General features: G+C 37.7%; 3 protein-coding genes across 9 annotated transcripts in view; 1 reads left to right on the top strand and 2 right to left on the bottom strand.

Moving 5' to 3' along the window:
- Nucleotides 1-2322, bottom strand: part of LOC105455723 (protein FAM102A) — a 66798-nt gene extending 64476 nt beyond the window's left edge. For all 4 annotated transcript variants that reach the window (XM_011699257.1, XM_011699258.1, XM_011699259.1 and 1 more), the window contains exon 1: nt 2033-2322. The gene's annotated coding sequence lies outside the window, so the exon portion shown is untranslated. The remainder of the gene's footprint in view (nt 1-2032) is intronic.
- A 1316-nt stretch (nt 2323-3638) lies between these two features.
- On the top strand, nt 3639-15494 carry LOC105455722 (rab GTPase-activating protein 1-like). 4 transcript variants are annotated; one of them, XM_011699253.1, is made up of 17 exons: nt 3639-4757; nt 5102-5280; nt 5420-5594; nt 5683-5881; nt 5971-6154; nt 6535-7254; nt 7368-7533; nt 7624-7865; nt 7952-8140; nt 8277-8402; nt 8489-8674; nt 8828-9002; nt 12162-12352; nt 12438-12497; nt 12581-12772; nt 12868-13105; nt 13629-15494. In XM_011699253.1, the coding sequence occupies exons 2-16, from the start codon at nt 5110-5112 to the stop codon at nt 13099-13101; spliced, it is 3210 nt and encodes a 1069-aa protein (XP_011697555.1). In that variant the 5' UTR covers nt 3639-4757; nt 5102-5109; the 3' UTR covers nt 13102-13105; nt 13629-15494. The 4 variants fall into 4 exon arrangements, with proteins under 4 accessions (XP_011697555.1, XP_011697558.1, XP_011697556.1 ...); XM_011699254.1 differs by having other exon boundaries at nt 4756-4844; XM_011699255.1 differs by lacking the exon at nt 3639-4757 and having other exon boundaries at nt 5089-5280; nt 6535-6897; nt 6979-7254.
- Nucleotides 15495-16172: 678 nt separating this feature from the next.
- LOC105455721 lies at nt 16173-21813 on the bottom strand. The gene is made up of 5 exons (XM_011699252.1): nt 21411-21813; nt 20763-21010; nt 20495-20677; nt 16873-20411; nt 16173-16790 (listed from the first exon to the last, which is right to left on the bottom strand). The coding sequence occupies exons 1-5, from the start codon at nt 21678-21680 to the stop codon at nt 16687-16689; spliced, it is 4344 nt and encodes a 1447-aa protein (XP_011697554.1). The 5' UTR covers nt 21681-21813; the 3' UTR covers nt 16173-16686.
- Nucleotides 21814-22371: the final 558 nt, after the last annotated feature.

The following is a 22371-nucleotide window of genomic DNA, read 5'->3' as shown; positions in this document are numbered from 1 at the left end:
GTGTGTGTGTGTGTGTGTATTTTCAAACTAAAGAGTTTATTTCATTTCAACAATCAAAAACTTAATTCAAAAATTGCCGTTAAAATATATCCATCCAATTTTCCATTACGAGCAATAGTATTCCTATCTCATTGTCTTTAAAAATTAAGGGGATACTCATTGATGATAAATTATCCGGTCATTGAGCGTCATTGACATCGATATTCACTCGACGATCTCGCTACTCCCTTAACCCGTCCGGCTTTTGGATGAGAACAATCACGATAAGGACAAACGACAAGTATATCTATATAATTCCTCCTCTCTCCTAGACACTAATCTCTACAGGATTAATTTTCATGTCCAAATAATGACTCAAAAGACGGATTATTTTAATTTATACACTGCACAAATTTTCTTCACATACATTTTAAATTATTACAAATAGTGCAGAGAACAAAATGTGCTAACAAGTTTGTTTTTCCATTTATATATTTAATGCAAATATTAATTGCGTGTGTATCGAATGTACGTGTGTGGAATGGAGGAGTGAATTAACATTTATTAATATAATATGTACATTAATACGTAAATTAAATATATGAGCAAAAAATAAATTTCTTTTATATACATATACGTGTATGTATAATCTGTGTACACATATATACGCGCATACACATATTTTCGAAATTATTTAAATGTACTTATGTATTGTATATAATACTTTATGTATTATAGGTATATGTATTTATATAATACCTACATATAAAGTATATATATTTAAAAAATGTAATGCATATAAAATATAGTTTTTGTGAATATTATATATATATATATATATACATATACATATACATACGTGTGTGTGTGTGTGCGCGTATATATGTGTGTGTGCGCGTATAGATGATCGTTTAAAAGCACACACACAATTTGACTACCAAGATTTCTCGCGTTAGCTACAAATCGACGATTTAAGCCCGACATAACCTACAAAACGCCCCGAGGTGTACGGTGTCTCGTAGAGGCGATCTTCGTGCATCGCGCTCGCGCTCGGTTGCGCGCATCGCGCGCACGCGACGATTGTGAAAGTAGCGAGAGCGACGGGGGCGATAAGATTGCATACATACGCGCGTACTGTACATTATATACATGCAAAATGCGCATCACGTTCTTATCGCCCGGTCGGCCGACGACCGCCAGTCGTCGCGTCGGCCAGTTGACAGATCGGCGATTGACTGCACGCGCCGCCGGATATAGGATAGAGATAGACAGGACCCTCTGTCCTCTCGACGAGAGTCGATCCGCGACGCCGCGGTTCCGCGCCGCGCTGCTCCGGAGTTCCGCGCGCCAGATCGCACGACACAGATTACGTTAAATCCCGGACGGTTAAATTCCGTCGACACCGGAATTAACTCGATGAAAAAATCACTCCTTTCGCGACGCGAGAAAGGGCGCCCGGGTCGAGCACGATTTCGAGGGTCGAGGGACCCGAGAAGAAGCGGCGCGGATATCTTTTATCAGGCCGCGAGCCACGAGACGGTGAAAGCGACGACCGCGTCCGGTCGCGGGGGGGGACAGAGCGTCGACGATTTTCCGCGCGCGTCGACTTCATAACCTCTCGGCGCGCGTCGAATCAGCGGCACCAGCGGCTGCGACGGGGGATCGATCCTCGAGGCGCTCCGATCCTGGACCCACGGACTCCGTGGATGTGCTCCATCTCTCTCTCTCTCTCTCTCCCTCTCTCAATGAGCGCGCGAATCGCGACGGAACGTCGAACGAATCCTCGGACGAGTCGGATGAGAGAATCTGCGAAAGTCGTCCGAAGACAGCTGGGGAATACAGTTTTATAACCTCTCTCGCGCGCGCTCCTCGACGCTTCTCCTCCTCTTTCTCCGTTACTCCTGTTGCTCCCGCGTTTTATTTCGAACCACACGAGACGACACGACACGACACGAGAGAGAGAGAGAGACTCAACGACCGAGAATGTCTCGGATTCGAAGAGAGGACGGGCGCACATCCAGGAGAAACTGGGGACGGAGACTTGGGCACTCACCGTGTGTGTATCCGTAACGCTCTCCTCCTCGCACGTTAGCCGATTTCACGCACTCTCACACTTTTTCCATGATTTCACAGAGGCGTCTCTCCCCAGGTGCGGGCTCTCTCGCGCGGACGTCGGTTCACCACTGCTCACGATCGCGATCACCGTGGCGACGGGGCGGACGTCGGTGTGCAGGCGGTTTCTCGACGCGAAAGATAGTCCCGTGAACGAAGAGGACTTCGCCTCACGCCCGACGTAACGGAGCTCCGCGATCTCGCTCGCCTACGAACTGAGCCGAACTGCACTACTGCACTCGGGTGTCCGCCGTCCGGCGATACGGGCCAGCTTTCTCGCGCATGCGCGTTGTTCGACGCGACCCCAGTGAGGTGCCCGGTTCGAATGGAAAAGGGCGCTGGCCCGATTAGCAGATCACTGATAAATTTTTGAAATGCCAGTAAAATGTGTACATTGAAATATACATTAAATATATATTATCTGTTTTTAATAATGTAATTATAAAATATACATGTAATTTATATTAATTTTGTGTAGCTTTTTTTAACTTGACTTTTACGTAGCTGTAAAGTCTTACATTTAAGTATAGGATCTTATTTATACATGTTGCTATATATCCGCCACATAAGCTGAAGATTTTCTTCAATTTCTTATTGATATTTCTAAATGAAAAATATGCAATTCCGTCACTTAATTGAAACTTTTATAAGTATAAGAAAGACGTTTATTATTATTAACTCTAAAAAGTTATTCCGAGTTGTTGAGTTAAAAAGATCTATTTCAAAATTTCTCTTCATTTCAAAATTATTATAATTTTTCTGAAACGATTAGAATTTCAAAATTTAACTCGAATCACACGTTGAATCGGACAGGAATTGGCGGCATTGGCGCTGTATCTTTGTGCCATCTTTCGAGAATTGTCGAAAATAGCTGTCATATAAGTGTTCAATTGGTAAGTTCGAATGATATATGATCGTATTGTTATCAATTTACAAATGCAACACCACATCCTTATGTTTGTGTTAAAACACTTAAAACGTAACGTGATACAAATACAAATCAGAAGTACAATTGTAATATTTATTATTTATATTTGCAGGCATGTTCCTCAGTATCTTTATTTTTTCATTCCCTTTTCTTTCGTAAAAGGGATCAGACCGATTCGTTTTTTTTTTTTGATCGGACGTACGACTGTAAACAAAAACACGTAGAACACGGAAATCGTAATAATATTATGGAGTCAAGTGATATGTCATAAGGACATATCGTTATGGCTTTATTTGTCACTTGTACGTCGGAAATAACGTAAGAATTGACGTCATTATGATCATTTAAGTGATATATATATGTTCTACCTGAGAACGAACGAGGCTTGTCACATGCTGTCATTTTCCGCGTAATCCGTTTGAGAAACGAGGAATCCGCGAGGAACTCCCTCTCCCCCCCCCCCTCCTAAGTGTGGCTCTTTATCAAATCAGAAAGGGTTACATTTATTGTTACACACGCGCCTTATTAAATATATATGTAGTATCGATACCGCTCTGCAACGCGAGCGAGTATCGATACCGAGGAGTCCGGAGGGAAGTATCGATACGTCCGCGTATTGGGATACAATTAATCGGGGACATACAGTGGCTCTCGCCGTCGAGAGTGTATTACCGATCTGTCCCCGTGTTCATCTACTCCATCTGCAAGGTACTCCCGTTATATCGAGAGGACAGTATCGACGCGTTCCTCGCGGGGTAATCGGAGGGCAATCCCCTACCACTCCAGAGACTTCGAGGCCGTGTGTGGGTATACTCGCGAATGGCCGACCCCGCCGCCGTCGCCGTCGTCGTGTCGTCGACGTTTCTGTCAGCCGTCGCGCCGCTCGCCACGGGGGAAGTCATGTAAATGTCCGTCCGCCGTCGGGTCGCGGGGAAACGCGTGCGGTGAATCGAGGCGAAGCGAGGCACGAGGTCCGGGCGCGGCGACACGCGCCGGAGGGACGTGAGAAAGAGAGAGAGAGAGAGAGAGAGAGAGGAAGCGAGGTGGCCGCGGGACCAACCGACGGTCGTGTGTCGTGGTGTCGAAGGTGGGAGTCGGGAGCCACACACGGTTATTGGAGCTGGAGTTGGGGCCGTGTCGAAGGCCACACGAAGAACCACACGCCGGGATCGGGAAGGGTGGAGGATCCACGAGCCGCGAGGAAGGCGATCTCTCGTCGTCGTCGGTCGCGGACAACGTCACGGGAACGGGACTCCCCCCCGGGAGGTGTGTCGTCGTCTCGTCTCGGGATAAGCTCGGCGAACTAGGGCGGATACGCGGGATCCGTCATCGCCTGAAATAATACATCACGGGAAAAATCACAATCAAAGAGAGAGAAAGAGAGAGACAGCTAGAGAGAGAGAGAGAGAGAGAGATCACGGACGGATGCGTTGCCCGTCGCACAACGGTGATGCCGTCGACGCGAATCTCGCACGTGCTCCGCTGGCTTCCCTCGGACTTGATCACGGCCTCCAAACGGACTGTCTCGTTCTAATGGGCCGCGCCGAGCACGGAGCACGAGGGTGACGCGGCTGAGAGTTAGACTGGCGAGGCAGCAGGAGGTGATACACCTTCCCCGTTGATATCAGCCGTGTCGCCTGGGGGGACGTTTCCAGGGATACTGGAGCAAAAATAACACACTCCGCTACGCTGGGAACGCACAGAGTCACTCGTGTTCTTGAGAGGAAGTCGTAGTCTTGTACGTGTTTATTGTCACTGCTCTAGAATGATGTTTGTAAATACTGCACGGGATTTTTCCATTGATTCAAGGTTGCCCTTCGTATAGGTGAATTTGAGATAATCGTGTGCAGGTTCCAATCGAAATTTACATTTCGAATATGATTGAAAGAGTATATTTTATTTATTTGTCAGAGGCAGTGTCCGAAATATTGATTAAATTCCCCCCCCACCCCCCAAAAAAGCATTAATATAATGTAGGAATGAGAGACATTTTAAAGAAAGCCTGCTGCATGCTTTTAAAGAATACAGATTGCTAATCGTAAAATTCGGCTCAATGTCAATTGCTGAATATGAATGTTGCAGACCTAGTTATGGAGGATAGCATGAGTGTAAAGTCCATGGAATCAGTGGCGACAAGCGATGAATATGAATTTGTGAATGAGAAAGGTACTAGCAAGCAGCAGCCAGCCCTCTTAGAACCACCCATGCTAAAAATCGCTAATAACGGCAATTTGGAGGATCTGCAAAATAATCTCCGTGAGGTCTGTACATTTTATCGGACTTATCGTGCCCTCCCTAATCTTAAAACAAAGATAGATAAACCTTTAATCTTAATAGATAAGACATCCATGACTCACAAATACCGGTATCAATATATCCTCTTTGTGTGGCAAACCGTAGATTTTGACAGAGGACTCGAAAATGGAGGGAAGTGAGTTCAAAGTGACGAGTGCCAGCCAACCGAACCAAGAGAAGACGAAGAAGGTGGGCCACAGTCAATTTTACGACGTTAGCTCTTGCGTTGTCTCGTCGGAGAAGCAGGATATTATGAAGCCCGAAGATTATCTTGAGGAGGGTAAGATACTGACATGTTTGTAAACAAGGATTATCAGTATCAATGCGACAGACTTTAGAGTAAAAAAAGTACGTTTTATGTGGCCTAGAGTTAAACACATTGTCGCACGTTCAACAAGAATGCACTATTTTCAACGGTGTTACGTATCTCGGAGCAGCTGCCATAAATGCGCCAAAATCAGAATGTGAAATCCAACGTAACATGAATATATTAAATGCCGAGCAGTCCTTGACTTTAGGAATAAGGGTTTCTGTCTCTGTGCCGAGTAGTTCGCAAGGTTCAGTTATGTGAGTAATTCGATCTAAATTTAGTGAGTAAGGACACAAAAAGATTATATACATATGATCAAGTAATATGTATATGTATCGTTCTTTAGTTTATATGATGCTGCAACACAACAAGCCATCGCCCGTTATGAAGTCCAGCGTATTCTATTTTATGCACGTGGTGAGAGTACTGGTTCATGCGCAGCGTGTTTTGCTTTTACATGGTCACACGGTGATACTTTAGAATCTGCCATTTATCAATGTCACGTTTTCCGCTGCGATATACCAGAAGCGGTACGTTTTTACGTTATTATATATACGCAAACGCAAATACGTAAGAAGTTACACAACTATAGTGTTATATATTCTGTAATTACACCTTATAAGTCATCGTAATTTCACTTTAATATCGTATAAAGTAACATTTTAATATACAAAACAATGAAAAAGAATATAATATTTAGTCATTTCTTAATATATATTGATAGTGTTATAATATACAATATATTAAGAAATGACTAAATATATTTTTTTTCATCATTTTGTATATTAAAATGTTTCTTTATACAATATTAAAGTGAAATCATGATGAATTATAAAGTGTAATTACAGAATATATAACACTATAACTATAGCTTTTTCAAAGTATCTTAATTTATAATTATTTTACGTAGGTCGGACAAGTGTCAGCCTGCTTTTCAAAAGCGTTTCACAGAATACCACGGTCAATGACAAGCTCTTTGACGGGCAGTGACTTCAACGGTTTCAATGCTGGCGAAAAAGTTAACTCTAGAGTATTTATCTTTGAAGTCACTATGGAAATAAAGGAGGAAGATGGGAAAGGTAGTTTTAGTACGGTACCCAAGGATAGAAATTGTTTCAAATTGCGGAGCAATGTGGCGAAACAAGTTTGTTTGAGTATCCAGCAAGTGTCCAGTAAAGAAGGTGGCATTACGCTTGAAGTCGAGAGATGCTTCGGAGTACTCGTTAGCCCCGGGCGAAATGTTAAGCACAGTGATATGCGACTACTCGAGATGGTAAAGAGAGATTCACACCAGCAAGTTAATTTTATGTCTATAATCAGCTCAGATGTTCGCAATATTACAACAATTTTGCAGCAAGTTAATACTGGACCAATATTGCAAGACAAACAGTGCTATAATATTTGCGGACGTTGGGATCCCGCGGATCCCGCTTTGGAGACTCTTAATATAGAAACTCCCAGAGAGGGCAAAACTTTCATGACTGTTGCCGTCGATCTTGTTATTAGAGATATTCGGGAACCAGTGAGATTTGTGATAGAAACCTCGGTTAAAGTATTCCCGCAAAATGAAAGATTTTGGTATTTTAATAAAAGAAATCTCGTGCAACAGTTTTATCTCAATTCCAAAGAGGTGAGCTATTCCGATTATAAGAAATTATATTAAAAATATTAAATGTCTTTATCTCAGTTTGTTATAGCTATATTTTCTAAAAAAAATTTATCTGTTGATTTTTTTTGTGACAGATAATTTCCGGGGATGCAGAGGTACATCACGAAGTACAAAGCATAGAAACATCGGGTGAATTAGATAGAAACAGATTAAATCTGGCTCTGAATCTGGCATCTTTAATTAGATCGCCCTCTTTAACTAGCATCGACACACTTACACCTAAAGAAGAAATAGATTCAGGTAAATAAATTCAGTTCTGGAAAGAGTTGGCTCCGTTAATTTAATGATACAAAATATACGATTTGCTAACGTTTAAATTTCTGCACATAGACGGGGATGAGCCCATGTTGAGTGGTACAGGCGAAGTGTCGAAGGATTGCTCGGCAGACGAATTGGCTAGCTGGGCTGAAGTTTTAGACAGTTGGCAAGTTAACGAGCAACGTCCAAAGCTTCTTATAAAACTGACAAAACAAGGAATTCCCGAAGCTCTACGCGGCGAAGTTTGGCAACGTCTGAGTAACTGCGACAATTCACAAGAGATGATGGACAAATATAGAATGTTAATTACGAAAGTGAGTACTTGGTATAATTTCATGCAAAAAATTGTGATCGAAGTTCTTTCTCTGAGAGGTATAACTTGAATTTTGACAATACACAGGAGAGCAGCTGCGAGAGCGTAATTTTAAGGGATATTAATAGAACATTTCCAGCCCACGATTTCTTTAAAGAAACAGGCGGTTTAGGGCAAGACTCTTTATACAGAATAAGTAAAGCATACGCTGTTCACGATGAAGAGGTTGGATATTGTCAGGGCCTCAGTTTTTTAGTTGCTAGTCTGTTACTGCACGTAAGTAAAAAGCTATATAGTTTTATAGAAATTAATTTTGTAGAAGTGACGATAGAATTCTTTATCGGTGATACATATTTTGTAATAATAATAGTTTGTTAAGTACTATCGACAAAAACGAACTGATTTCTTCTAGATGCCCGAGGAGCAAGCATTCTGTGTTCTGGTCAAATTAATGTACGATTATGGTCTTCGACATTTATACAAGGATAGATTTGACAACCTTTACATGCGATTTTATCAACTAAATCGTTTGATAGAAGTGAGTTGTGATCAATCTGTACGATATGGCATTTATATAACAAGTTATGTATAGGTTGAGCTATACTTTGTACATTTTCCTTCTAGGATCAATTGCCGGAACTCTATAAGCATTTCTGTGATCGCGGTGTAGAAACGCACATGTTCGCCGCACAATGGTTTCTAACTCTATTTACTGCTAGATTTCCATTATATCTTGTCTTTCATATCTTGGACGTATTTCTTTTACAAGGACTCGACACGTTATTCCAAGTCGCCCTCGCTTTGTTGATGGTAAGCTGTTTTTAAGCAATTTAAACAAAGTTTACAGTATATAATATGTATAAACCAAGTATATAATTATTTTGTTGATTTGATTGATATTATTTCGTACGTTTATTCCATAAAAGAATATGTATGCCAAAGAAAAGTAATTTTACTTTTCAGCTTTGTAAAAAAGAGTTATTACAACTAGACTTTGAGAGCATATTAAAGTACTTCCGGGTGCACTTACCAAAACGTTGCCGAAACGAAGAAGTTGCGCGCTACGTCATGAAGTTAGCTTGTTCAGTGACGTTGAAGAAACTGAAGAAGTATGAAGCAGAATTTATGACGTTGAAAGGTAATTTTATATTCTACGTTTGAACTGCATACTTTCCCCTGTTCACCTTTAAACACAATGTTCCATCAACTCATCAGGAAACACTGTACACCGTGTTGTATACACATGCATGTACATTTTGTATATGGTTCAGCAATCATTGCCTGCTGGTTGTGAATTTGTTTTCAGTGTGGGTACAAGTTTCAGGCACATACAAACTTTTACATTCAAACACATATTACATTTAAAACTAAAGAGTCAAAGATTCCTGTGTGGCAAGGAGATTATTGCTAGTAAAACTATATATAATACAACGAGTTCTTAGGCTGTGCCATAGAACGTAAATGATACGTAAAAATTTTTTTCTTTTTTTGTAGTACTTAGAGAATTTTTTTAAATCTAGAATCAAATATAATTTAATTAAAATATATAGAAGCACATTGCTATTATATATTTTAATAATATAATAAAAATATAATAAATCAAATTTATAAGATAATTTAATATTACAATATTAAATTAATTTTAATTATAATTAATTTTAATATATAAAATATAAAATACACCTAATTTATATGTAAGACAGTATCATGCTCACGCGTGTATATTTAACGTTACATACAAATTCGGCAAAATACACACGAGATAGAACTTCATATTTTCTGAGCCAAAGTATAAAATGTGTCTAGTCTCGTATTTAAGTTAACTGATTTTAATAAAAATTTTATTATAACTTTACACACAGCTCTCTATATTTGGATAATTTAAAAATACGAAATGGACATTGTTAATTACTTCAGTTCAGGTGGTGGTTTTACTTGCCTGTATATTTTTTTTTGTTTTCAAATTCGAGTATTGCCACTTGGCGAAAATACATCACCGACTGTTAATGTAAGAAATTCGTTGAACAAAACGCAGTTTAAAAAAGAAAAGAGAGAACATTTTTCCTTGGAAGATATAAAGATATATTCGTCCAAAGTGCTAAGTTACAATAAGACTAATGTGTGGAAATCACTCATCCATTTACTTGTTAATATAAAATCTGTTTTCGATATTCCTAATTTATACTGTATACAAATAATTTTGATCACACATGTAAATCTGTTTGCTTTCATCTGTTCATTGCAAATAGCTCTCAATTTAATAATATTGCTTGAATGTATTAATGATATTATATTATTATATTAATGGATATACAATGAATAATTCTTAACGATATTAATGGATAATTTTGTTGAATTTAGAAATCTAGAAATAATTCACCAAAATGACAGGCTTATTATTCTTAATGTTTTATTATAAAACCTCAATTTGTCACAATTATAGGATTCATTTAAATGAGTAAACAATAAGACTTCAATAAGGATATTAAAAATATTTAATTAATATTTAATTATGTATTTTTTTAATTCTATTAATTGAATAATGAACTAATGAGCAACTGATCAAAATATGACTTTCATAATACTCATGTAAAAAATTCTAGAATTGTTATGCTGAATTCTTCTTTTGCGCTATTACACTACAATAGGTATATGTATGTCTCGATGCGTGCTGTGAACGTATAATACATTAATATCGTTAGACGAGATTTCATGTCACCAAAATCTTTATTTGTAAGTTTAATTTTGTATTATTTATTTTTTAACGATATCACATTTAAAAAACTGGAAAAACTGATATTATTTTACGTTTGTTATTAGAATCCATGCTTATCGGCTGTAGCGCTTATATATACGACCTCTTGTATTGCTTTTTATTTATACATTATTTATTGCTTATTGAAAAATAAATCATCTCAGAGTACTTTTAGTTTTGTGAATTGTACCTATTTTATCCAATAATATCCTGCTCCTAATGAATATCTAGTAAACATCTGCACTTCCTATCTTCATATTTTGTTTTCTCGCTATATTTGGGTATGCATGGCACATCAGGCGAAATTGTCAGCACTTGTTTGTACTGTACTAATTACTTCCCTCGTATATATCTATACAAGTAGTGTAGTGCCGCAATGTAAATGCAAAAATGCTAGATGATTATGATTAACAAAAAGAACAAAAATAGTGAAATACAATGCTAACTGTGCACATATAGTATACATACATTTATAATATGAAGAAAATTATCTAATCTAGAGATCATCTCGGGGATATGTAGAAATATTTTTATGAAGCTACTATCTAAATTAATCCTATATATCACAGGTCGTTGAAGTATGCGTAAGCTGATAAGCAATAACATAACTATAAGCTGAATCATATCAGATAGAGGTCTTTACCTTTGCACTGAAAATGCAATATGTTATTTATGCAAATTTGTTCCTGACCCATAATCAGTTAATGATATATGTAATAGTATAGTGTATCAATTATTATAAGAAAACATAATTTACAGTTATTTTTTCCTAGCTGGATATGCACGAAGAACAAAGACAGCTTTATAAAAATATTTTGTCAACCAAATTTATATTGTTTCACAATGTTGCAAAAAGAAAAAAATAACAAAAAAATATCCAGGAAAACCTCGGCTATCAATATTACTGTCACTTATACCTAGCAAGTTGGAGATATCCAATATCAGCTATATCAGCAGTTTAAATTTGGCGTAGTGTATTTCCTACAGCAGTATATAGCGAAGCTATGTACTGGGCACTCGTGTTAACGAGATATCTGTATCTGTCAGTTACGTCCGCGCGGACCATCTGTTTTTAACGTATCAACGCGAGTATGAGCCATGCAACGAAAGAACTAATGAAGAGTAAGAGTGAAAAGTGCACTTATATAATACTTCAGTATGCAGTGCTCAGAAGTTATTTCGTGTTGCCATTGTCGTTAAATCTTTAGAGGAAAACGCGTGCAGTTGGAAATAATACGTTTACAAAACACGCGTGGACTTAAGCACGATTGACAAATAAAATAATAAAAATACATTCTCATAGCAAGAAAAAAATAAGTCATGCAAAAAAGTAAAAATACATTTTAAAAAATATTTTTTGTAATAACTACTGTGTAATTGTGCATTTGTGCTGAATTTTAGGAATTTATAACTGTAAATTTAATAATAATTATAAAAGAGAAAGATTAAACATTATAAGAAAAAGTCCCGAGATGTATAAATCTAATCTATACATTAAACTTTTAAATTTGCCTAAATGAGAATTGTTTATTCTTCGTGCAGAGGCGCAGGAAAATGCTGATGAATACAGCAACGAGGTCGAGCAACTGCGCGGGACAGTGGCCAGAAATGAAGAAGAAAAGCAAAGATTGGAGGCAGAACTCCTGCAGATTAAGGAGATGCTGCAGCGCGAGGTAGCTCGGGCGGACGCTGAGAGCCGCAGAAGCAATGTCATTATAGCCGAATACAAGCAGGTATTTGCAAGATATATATATTGTATCGCAGATGGTTCGATTTCAAGTATTACGGAGAGCTGTAAAAATTATTTACACGTTCCAGATCTGTCAGCGTTTGGAGGACGATTACAACGCTGCGAAAACAACGTTGAGCGAGTTACGGGTGCGTAATCATTCCGTTTGATTTCGATAGCGTTAACACTTTATCGAGCGCATACCCCGATAACGACACTGTCGTCGTTTCAGGCGAAGGTTTCGAAATGCGAGAAATGTAGGACGTGCATAATGGACTCGTCGAACATACTGGCGGACATCGCGCATCCTTTGGAGAACCGAATAGATCCCATGCTTCACAGGGTGCAGGAGAGGGTGCGCGAGCTGGAGCTGGAGTTAGCGCAGACGAAGTTGGCGCACGTCGAGGCCGAGTGCCGGAATCAGGTGGGCGACAAGAACACATTTTACGTGTAGGCTATAATCCTTTGCGTTCCCTCCAAGAATGAAGTATAGAATCTAACGCAAATATCATTCGACAGGATCTGACGCATCAGTTGCACGCCACCGCATCTGAGCTGCAAGCCGCGCGGAACAGTTGGCCGTGGCTCAGCAAAACCTTGTCCAGTATAAAGGAAGCGGCGAACAAGAGGGAAGCGATGGCACCGACCCCGCTGAGAGATCTGAGGCGCGACAGCGCGCCTGGAGGTGATCTGCACCATCTAATACATTCTCGTAGCCGTGAAACACGCGACAGTCTCAAGGAAGTTGTGTGATGCAGTAAGTATAAAATACAGTAATCTACAAGGAATATGCAAATAGATGCGACACAGATTACGTAAACCAGTTACTACATAATTGCATGGACGTGAAAAAGACTCGTATTCATAGTCGGTTCTTATATTTAAGACCATCTTAAGTACAGTCTTAAAATGTTATAAGCCAATCACAGAGCCGTATTAGCATCTTAAAACATTACTTAAGACAGTCTTGAGATAAGAATCAACTATGAATACCGGTCTTATATATACATATAATATATATTTCTTATCTCTGCTTTAAAAAATATTTGACGAAAACATTCGTTGACGAGTAAAATATGTTTATAAACCATCAAATATTTTTTTAAAACAAAGTTAAAGATCTTTTATATGCGACTATCGAGCGATTGTTTTATACAATACTATTGCATCTTACTTCCATATGATGACTTTAATACTTTTTCTGGGGCATTAATAGCGTGTATGTGAATGATGTTCCAATATTCGATATTCTATATTATTTTTATGTTTTTGTTATGCAGACAAAATGCCATTAGGAGGAGGAAAATACGTACATCTCGGAGTCATGTAATCACATCGACGGACATATGTGAACATGATGTATGTTCGTAATTACTTGTAATGTACGACTTGATCTGTTAACTCGATGTATTCTTTGTCACGTTCCCCAACCATATCGCACATCAAAGTGCTTTTGATCAAACAGCTCCTTTTACAAAACAGCTGATATTACATTGAAATTTTTTGTTAAGATCTTGTTATGTTTTGAAAATAGATTCGTTTCTGTGATTTTTTTTTCTTTTTCTTTCTGACATTACGAGTATAAACGCTTATATTAACATTATTTTTTACGTTTATTCCTTTTTCTTCCTTTCATTCGACGTATATAAATATATATATGTAAACGCAATGCTCGACGTAAAAATTTACACAACGCCACGCGGTTATGAACAATCCACCGAAGAGGAATCACGTTACGTAAATACGACAGATTATTTACAATAATAGGAAATAAAAGTACACATGCCGCGTTTTGTATGAAACTAGTCTAAGTGTGAAAGGGAGAAAATAGAGATTTCTATGTACATACAGTAACTTTCGAGTAACAGTAGTCATGACAATTCTACTGGACAAATGCGTGATTACGAAAATCAGAATTTACATTGTAACGAGGAGGTAATTGTTTTGTTTACTTTTCTATTAACTGATTTTTTTTTTTCGTGATATGATTTTTATCTGGATTAACGTAACATTCCAAAATAGTGTGAACGCGTTTTTTCTTCCATGTATCTTTATTATTAAGTCCACTATTCTGCAATGATTTCAACTCTCAACTGGCGTAATTGATAATTACATACGTATAGTTTTGACGATTCTACTGACACAATATATTCCGATAATTCTACTAACCCACATATAGCGTTAGATTTGATATTAACAACTTTCACTATTTTAGTTTTATATTATACTTTTGTCACCGATAAACACGCGACACGTATATAATATTTTAATATTTCCCACATTTCATCATGGGATAATTAATCATAAAAATGTAGCAGAATAGATACACGTGTAAATTACACAGTAGTTGCGAGATATTTATAATCTTGTTTAGTTACGCAATTTGCACTTTGTTTTGATAAAATTTGTAGCAAGAACGAACGTTACTAAAAACCATAGATTATGGTGTTAAGGCACTACTTAAAAATGCAATTCCATTGATGTGTAATTTTGTCTAGTATTATAAGTGTTTCAACAATAAATTTGCTATACACTTGTAGTACATTCTTGACTATCAAACTTGGCTTTGCAAGTCGTGCCATTTATATATAAGTATGATATATTTATTTATACGGATTTACAAGGAAGAATTAAAAGATTACAACTTTATGCGAAAAATATTAAAACTGCATTTATATAAAGTTATAAGCATACTTGTGTACTATTAAGTTATTGTTAACAACGAAATTTATTGAAATTGATGCATATTTTTTTATTGTATTTAACTTTTTTTTTATTAAATTCAATTTATTGAAATTATTAATGAGTAATACGTACACGATTTCGAGCAAAGTTTATGGTCACGTTTGACTTATACTCTAGCGAATAACCGCTTGTATCGAAAAATGGAAGACTTTATTTCTGTAAATACTAAAACAATGACAACAGTCGAAATCGTCTAACAGAATCATGTAAAGTCTTAGGCTAACTACGTACGAACCATTGTATACCCTGTAATTTCATTCCACTGAAATAAAGAAAAGATATCACGTTTCCATGTAAAATATTTAATATTAAGAAGCTCGGTAAACTTTTATGCCATATAATGTGTACATGTTTATCTGTATTAGGATAAAAATATATTGAGAACATTACATCTGTTCAAATTTTATATCGATTTTATTTGTCCAAAGTTTTTTTTTTGCATCACTGCGAACTTAACTATGCAGTTTCAGTCTTAGATAGGAAGTTTTAACGAAATTATCAAGCAATTACAAAAATTAATATTTAATATTAGTTATCACGTTTGCTATGGATCTACCAGATATCACATAGATATACGTTACACTCTATAAAAATTTAACATACTAATAAATTCTCAAATCACATTAAGATCTAAAGTTCTGTATTAGAAATATTTGACAGGTCATAATAAAAAAAAATCAGAATTGTAAAAAATATGTATATATATGTATATACATACATATATATGTACAAATGAGTTATTAAGCTCATTGTGATAATTTGAACAAGAGCGAGAATATTTCATATACATAATAAAAAGAGAAAGATCATTGATTTCGATATACTTTTTATAGTAGCAGAAAACTGCAATGAAAAATGCTTACAGCCATTCAAATGAGAAAGAGAGAATATCATAGAAAATACTCACGAAATAAAAATAAATATTATACGTTTGTACCTAACAAACATAACTTTTATATATCTAGATTTACCTAAATGCCTTATTACATAAAACATAAAACATTGCATAGGCTTGAAATATTTAATAACATTATATTAAAAAATATAAAAAGAGGTAGTTATTCATCAATCAATTTAAATAAATAAAAAAAAAACTTATTCGAGCTGTTTTAGAATACAATCTTTTATATATAAAAAACGTAAACAAGAATACTGTCCAAAATATTCACTGTTCAAATAAACAAAGTCAAATTTCAAGCCTACACTGCAAACTTTGTTAGGAGCATCGAAGAATGATATGTGAGATATTACTTTGACGCTGCAATCATATCACGCTCACGTTTTACTTACGAGTTCCTCAAGTAAGAGTTAGGAGTAATGATTTTTGATTGATCCGTCGTATATAATAAGGAACCAAATTTTTTTGCGAGAAACAAGTAAAATAGCTATTTTATTTTAGTTGCTTTCTCACTCTATGTTCCAGATCTTATTCTATCTTGTACGATAGAATAATCCATCTTATTCTATCTTGTAAGATAGAATAAGATAGACAGATCTGGATAGTTCCCTATTAATGGCGGCTGATGTTCTAACTTCCGTTACTTCAGGAACTCTAGTTTTACCTTTACTTTCCTTCTCATTAAGTAAAATTCTTTATTTATCATGTCCATTATCATTTTCCATTTCATTGTAAGCTACATCATTCTCACTCTCTGAGGAGCTATCAAAACCTTCGTCATGACCTACATAGTTAGCACCTAGAAATATAAATATTATAAAATATATTGTCTTTTTTTTTTTAAATATGTAGACAATATGGATATAGGGAAATATAGCTACCTGCAACTTCGTTAGGAATTCTCAGATTTTGCCGAGCTTGCATGTCAAAATCAAGCGGATTCGCCATGTCCAATATTCTCAGTAACCATATAGGAAAGCCGTTCTGCATTACGTAAATATCATTCTCGTTCTCGAGATCGTTCTCCAATACGTCAATAAGCGGTTGCAAGTTTTCGATATCATTAGCATCCACAGCCATCATATTGTTGCCTTCGCCGTCTCTGTTATTATTCGCCAAATCGCCGTTTTCCACCTCGACCGGCTCCAAGACCCCGAGCCTCGGCGCTTCCGCGACGCTCGGCGATTCAGAGTCTGGTATGTAATCCTGAGCTATGCTAGGTAACTCGTATTCCGGTGTTATATCTTGCGCGGAAGCTGAATTCGGGTAGCCGGAATCCATGATCTCGGGGGACCAGCTGTTCGGAGGTGTCTCGAGCGGAGAAGACGGTTTAGCTTCAACGTTACTCACTAATCCAGCGATATTCGATATATCCTTACTCGTACCAACGATCTCTTCATTTTTCAGCACCGATGTGACGTTAACATTACTCGTATCCTCGCTACTTGTACAAGGTACAAACCTGTCATTTCTTAAAACGCTAGTTTCTTTGGCACAATCAGATGAAGAGTATTTGCTAACGCTCTGCGACTCGGAATAATTCTCTAGACTTAATAAATCTCTAGGCGGAATTAATCTCTTCTCCCTTACGCTTGACTGTGCGAGATCACTAATCGCATTTTCTAAGCGTTCCTTCGCGTCAGTGCTGTCCGCCACATCTGTTTCCGCTAATGTACAATATACACTTTTGTCCTTACGATTAATACTCTCATTGCCTAACGATAAGTCACGGTGTGCATCTACATTTCGTGGTGTATCGTCTGCAGTATCAGATTCATGATCGATTCTATCATTTTTCGCGAAATCTCGATTAGTATCTTGTATTAATTCTATAGAGATAGAGTTGTCAACACCACTAAAATCCTTATTCTCTAAACACAATTTTTGCTGTGTGCTGCTATTAGCGGAACAGTCTACGTTACGTCTTGAAATATTTGTAACACCACTGCCCGAGGAAGTTGCATATGGCTTAATTGTTCCTGCGATACTATTATTAGATTTCTGATTAGCTTCTAATGAACTACTGTCAGAAGTATCTGAGACAGTTTCCTTGATTTCTTCCGTCGTATCCGGCAAAACATTACTATTCATCGCAGGTATTAGCTCTCTGTACTTCAAACTTTTATTAACAATATTGGTAGTGGGCGTTTTTGTATGAGGTGAACTTGTGTATTTCGGCTGACGATTAAAATTACTATAAGCGTCTGATGACATCACATCTGCCATATCGTTATCCTCACAAATTTGATTTTTATCTGAAATACCTCTTCCCTGTTCGACACTACAGTTATGATGGTTCGGAGGCATATGTAACGAAAAGTTTATTTCGCTTCCTCGTGTATCTTTCTTTGGAAGACTGTCCTTAAAACAAGTATCGCCTAAAACAGATTCTTCCGAAGTCACAACTGTTTCAGTCGCTATGTCAGATTGACGAAAAGTACTGTTTAATAAACACTGATTGTTGATCAACGATTCGTTTTGATAATAACTAAAATCTTGCAAAGAGTTGTTCGTCTCAGAGTTAAAGTAAAGCGGTGTCGGCGACGTCGATGAACGCGAAACAGACATACGTGGTTGGAAGTTTAACATTGAAGTAATCCCTTTAGTAGTTGCTAGATTTATCTGGTCACTTTGTAACAAAGCAGGTTCTGCTGTAATATTGTCAACTGAGATTTTTAATTGCAAACTGTCGTTGAGTGGTGCTGAAGGCATATCAGAAGCAATTACTTGAGTTTCCACTTCTATCTCATTTAACGTTAGAGAAATCGAATCACTTGGTAATTCTCGTTCGATATACATTAAAGATTCTGCGGTATTTCTAACTGCTGAACGTTTGCGGCTATCGTCACACGTTGCACGCAGCTCTTTAGACAAATGAGATTCTTCCACTAAAGAATTTTCGCCATCATACAAATAAGTGTTCTCTTGGTTAATAGAGCAATTTTCGGGTATGATAATGCTGAGTTCCTCGTGCCAATTTTCAATACGAGGATTTTCCACAGATGAATATTCTTCATTCGCATCCGCAAATGTCTGATTTATGGATAGACCAAATTCACAGTCCCGTCTGTTCATCTCATTTGTAAAATTGGATTCTTCAGGCCAATTTTCGGTATGCGGATTTTGCGTAGATAAAGATTCCTCTTCTATGTCCGCATTGTGTGTCTTATTTATGCGAGACTCATAATCCCATCCATCCTCATCATCCGTAAAATTGGGACTGTCAAGCCAACTCTCGGTATGCAGATCTTGTTCAGATAAATATTCTTCATTTGCATCTGCAACTGGCTCATTTATAGGTGAATTAGTTACATAATCTTGTTTATTCTCCTCATTTGTGACATTAGACTTTTCGTGCAAACTTTCAGTATGTGGATTTTGTCGAGATGAATATTCTCCATTTGTATCTGCGGATGCAACATTTATGGATGAATTAGTTGCACAGCCCCATCTGTTCTCCTCACTTGTGACATTAGGCTCTTCACGCAAACTTTTAGCATGCGGATTTTGTCGAGATGAATATTCTCCATTTGTATCTGCGGACGCAACATTTATGGATGAATTAGTTGCACAGCCCCATCTGTTCTCCTCACTTGTGACATCAGGTTCTTCATGCAAACCTTCAGCATGCGGATTTTGTCGAGATGAATATTCTCCATTTGTATCTGCAGATGCGTCATTTACGGATGAATTAGTTATATAGTCCAATCTGCTCTCCTCATTTGTGACATTAGACTCTTCATTCCAATCTTCAGTATGTAGGTTTTGCCGAGATCCATAAACTTCACCCGCATCCACGTATATTTCACCTATGCGTTCCCCAGTTTCATAGTCCCATATGTTCTCCATATTTATCGAATCGTCCCTTGAATTTTCATATTCGTTGTCCCAATCATCATTCTCCATGTTACTATAATCATTGCTTATGTTCGACATTTCATCAGAACTCTCGAAAGGCTCAAGAAGCACTGCTGGTCCATTTTCTCGATCTACGACGCTCCATCCTGCGTCTGTCAGAATCGACCTCAACGTTTCCAACGAAACGGTATACTTGGACATGAACTCCAATATACGGGTCAGGTGTACTTCACCGATGGTATCCTCGTCATCATTTATATCATTTAGATAATGGATGTAATACGTCGCTTCATCCAGTATCTTTCGTTCGTCTGAACGATTGTCGCACTGTCCTGTACTGTACTCATATTTAGCTATTGTATTATACAACGCATGTTGCCCTCTTAACTTAATGTATTCATCTGGCATTATAATCTCTATTCTTGATTCATTCCTCGGTAAAATTCGGTGAAACACCGCCATCTGCGTCACTGCGCCTAATTCCTCAGTGCCTTCGGGTCCATTACAAATTCCTTGAAATGTCACGCTATAATACGGATATCTTACCACAATATTTTGTGCCCTGTTGTTAAAAAAAGCGATGATAAAAAATCACTTGGAGTGAATTCTCAATTCATTTAAATTCTCAATTTTCATACAACTCACCAGTCTTGAAATTGTTCCCTTGTCCATTCAAACTTATGATCTGGATGTCTGTAGCCTGACATATTTGGAAATACTACATTAAATTCCACATTTGGTGTTGTCACTATTACTACTTCTGGCTTGATGTAGCCAAAAATATTAAAAGGAAGATCTATCAATGTATCTGGATACAAATGCTCAATCCTAGAATTTAAGAAAGAATTTTTCCAAAGAGATGTATAAATAAATAACTTTTATAATGTAACGTTCATGTGATGTAAAAACATACAATTCAATGCATATTACAGCATTTGCATGCTTCAACTTTATATCATTGTCCGTTACACTGCCTTCACAAATCTCTATCGTAAGCTTTCTCTCTCGACTGGACATCATCTCCGTGATTAACGGTGCCGCTTTTCTTTCATTTCTTTCTAGAACCTCCCTGTCCACGTCTACGCAGAGTATCTGTTCCACTTCCGGTATACCTTTCAAATAAACCAGGAAGCCTAGCTCCGCACACCCAAAGTCAACAACCTGCGAGAGGAATCAAAAAATACAAAACTTATGTTTTCTCTATCAAACAATGTGTCGATATTAATATAACATAAATATAAAATTGTTGGTTTCCCAATGTGCTAATTCTCGCAACCTTTTGCATGATGATTGTATGTTTAGTAAAATTTACGATAAACAACAAGACATTCGGAGATGTTACACAGTATCCTATCTCGTGATTCTCTCTCACGCATACACACACACACACACACACACACACACGCATACAACAAATCGGACAGGCGAAAAACTGAGAGGCTTACGCAAATATTTCATAATAACGACTCTACGACCGAGTGGTGTTTCTCATAACAATATATGTGGCGTACATTCGCGTTGTTACAACAAAACACGTATACGCGCAACGTGTCGCCGATACCTTTGACAATTTTCCCTTGTACTGGCTGAGCACTTCCGTCACCGCACAGTATCGCTGTATGTACGCCGGTGGGAAGAAGTTGTTTATCGTCCTGTGCGTCCACCAGCACGTATCCTCGAACTCCGAGACATCGTCGAACGTGTCGTAATCGTAACGGAACAGCTCCGCCTCGTTCGCGACGTCGGGTAGGAGCCTCGTTCTCTTGACGCGATATCTATCGTATATGCATTTGCCCAACAAGTAGAGCACGTGGAGGAGTAGGCCGACCATGTTCGTAAAATTCTTTCGCAATTCCTTCCAACACCGCTCCGCAAACCGCTCATACCGCTCTGTGTATACACTTCACCTTAACCGACACGGCGCACAACGGCCTCACCACGTCGTGTCGGCGCGCAGTATCGGACGGTTCTGGAACATGCGCAGTGCGGCGGGTGCTAGCAGACGCTGCTCTCAAGGATTCGCGATTCCAATCGCGCGTACACTAACGTCACCTGAAGAAGCGGATGTAAACTACATAGCAACATTCACCTCTCTGCACCGCCGGTATATAATTTGTGGTGCATGTCCGTGCTACATCCGCACCTTTCGAGACTGCTGCAGGGGCTTTATTCTCGAAAAATTGCGCATTCGAAATTAAATTATGTCCTCTCTCAGATTACGGATATTTTCGACGAATAACACGTCTTCGACTTTGTTCCGCGTCTGTACGTATAGTATATTATTTGGTGCTATTCCGTGCTATACAAAATATATAATGATAAAGTTATAATTGGATATTTCATGATGAAAGCCTAAAGGTAATCTTTTCAAAAATAAATCTTTCCAAATGCAATTTTATACTGACATTTCTTTCTAATTTATTATATTATATTATATTACTTAAACTTAGAATTTTCTTATATACGAATAATATATATTTTCAATTTAAGAATTCAAAATTTAATAAAAACGCGAGCTCGAA

Source organism: Wasmannia auropunctata, unplaced genomic scaffold (assembly GCF_000956235.1).
Source record: "Wasmannia auropunctata unplaced genomic scaffold, wasmannia.A_1.0 LD335880.1, whole genome shotgun sequence".
Taxonomy (NCBI): Eukaryota; Metazoa; Arthropoda; class Insecta; order Hymenoptera; family Formicidae; genus Wasmannia; species Wasmannia auropunctata.
This window is presented reverse-complemented; position numbering and strand designations above follow the sequence as displayed.